The 1,873-nt window shown below is 54.8% G+C and overlaps 1 protein-coding gene across 1 annotated transcript; it reads left to right on the top strand.

Annotated features, from left to right (window-relative positions):
* The first annotated feature begins 349 nt into the window (after nucleotides 1-349).
* Nucleotides 350-1,384, top strand: LOC130020478 (TAR DNA-binding protein 43-like). Its single transcript, XM_056111085.1, has one exon. The coding sequence runs from the start codon at nucleotides 350-352 to the stop codon at nucleotides 1,382-1,384; it is 1,035 nt and encodes a 344-aa protein (XP_055967060.1).
* The last annotated feature ends 489 nt before the right edge of the window (nucleotides 1,385-1,873 follow it).

The following is a 1,873-nucleotide window of genomic DNA, read 5'->3' as shown; positions in this document are numbered from 1 at the left end:
GTTAGTGTGAGCCGAGAGCGAGCTGTCGTGGGCTCTGTCGTTGCGCGCGCTGCCTCGTGGGTTTCCAGCGGCCTAGCGGACGCCGAGCGGGCGAAGATGTCCCAGTACATCCGGGTCACGGAGGAGGACGAGAACGACGAGCCCGTCGAGATCCCGTCCGAGGACGATGGCATCGTGCTGCTGTCCACGGTCACGGCGCAGTTCCCGGGCGCCTGCAGCCTGCGCTACCGGAACCCCGTGTTGCAGTGCATGCCTGCCATACGCGCGCCTGCTGGAGGGCATCCTGCACGCGCCCGACGTGGGCAACCGAGTCTACGTGGTCAACTACCCCAAAGATAACAAAAGGAACATGGAGGAGGCTGATGCTTCGTCGGCGGTGAAGGTGAAAAGGGCAGTGCAGAAGACGTCTGACCCCATCGTGCTCGGCCTGCCCTGGAAGACCACCGAGCAGGACCTCAAGGAGTATTTCAGCACCTTCGGGGAGGTCCTCATGGTCCAGGTAAAAAAAAAGATATCAAGACTGGTCACCAAAAGAGGGTTTGACTTTGTGCGGTTCACGGAGTATGAGACCCAAGTGAAGGTGATGTCTCAGCGACACATGATTGATGGACGGTGGTTTGACTGCAAACTCCCAAATTCTAAGCAAAGCCCGGATGAGCCTCTGAGGAGCAGGAAGGTGTCTGTGCGCCGCTGCACCCAGGACCTCACTGCCGACGAGCTGCGGCAGTTCTTCTGCCAGTACGGGGAGGTGGTCGATGTGTTCATCCCCAAGCCCTTGGGGTGGGGGGGGGCGTTTGCTGTCGTCACGTTTGCAGATTATCAGGTGGCCCAGTCCCTGTGTGGCGAGGACCTGATCATCAAAGGCATCCTCTGCGTGCATATCTGCAACGCGGAGCCCAAGCACAATAGCAATAGGCAGTTAGAGAGAAGTGGAAGATTTGGTGATAATCCGGGTGGCTTTGGGAGCCAGGGCGGGTTCGGGAACAGCCGGGGCGGTGAGGCGGGGCTGGGCCACAACCAGGGCAGCAACATGGGGGGCAAGATGAACTTCGGCGCCTTCAGCGTCCACCTGGCCATGAGGGCCACGACCCAGGCCACCCTGCAGAGCAGCTGGGGCATGATGGGGATGCTGGCCAGTCAGCAGAACCAGTCGGGCCCGTCAGGGAACAACCAGAGTCAGGCCAACATGCAGAGAGAGCCCAACCAGGCCTTCGGCTCTGGGAACAACCAGTACAGCGGCTCCAACTCGGGCGCCGCCATCGGGTGGGGGTCGGCCTCCAACGCGGGCTCGGGCAGCGGCTTCAATGCATGGACTTCAGCTCCAGCATGGACTCGAAGTCGTCGGGCTGGGGCATGTAGGCTGGGCTGGTCAGTTAGACGCTAAAGACTGGTGGTAAGTCAAATTTTTCTAAACTCACGGTAAGTATATTGTAAGATACATATGCACTAAGAATTTTCAAAATTGGTTTGTTTGGTGTGGAGTATATTTAGCAGTAATTTTGACATTTTTCATTTAGAAAAAGAGGAAAAGCTAAAGGAATTTTCTAAGTTTTCTTACATAACGGGTTGAAAACTTGAGTGTTTGAAAGTGAACTGCTGTTTGCCTGACGGGTAAACCAACACCACAATTGCTATCAAGAAGCTTCTCCTGTAATATTTTATCCCTGGACTTGTCACCTGAGTTATTTGCATGTTCAAAGTGGAACCCATTGGTTAGAGCTGCATTCTTTCCTCCTCGTTTTAATTTGAACCCCACCATACGGATTTTCTCCTTAGGAAGGTCCCTGGAGATCGTGGTGTTGCAATGTTTGGTTCTTTTCTTTCTGTGTGTTTTCTTAACACTTGTCTCCACTCATATGCGAGAGTACGATAT

This window comes from Sorex fumeus, unplaced genomic scaffold, assembly GCF_029834395.1.
Source record: "Sorex fumeus unplaced genomic scaffold, SorFum_2.1 ptg000012l, whole genome shotgun sequence".
In the NCBI taxonomy this organism is placed as follows: Eukaryota; Metazoa; Chordata; class Mammalia; order Eulipotyphla; family Soricidae; genus Sorex; species Sorex fumeus.
The sequence above is the reverse complement of the archived record's forward strand: the minus strand, read 5'-3'. Positions and strand labels throughout refer to the sequence as shown.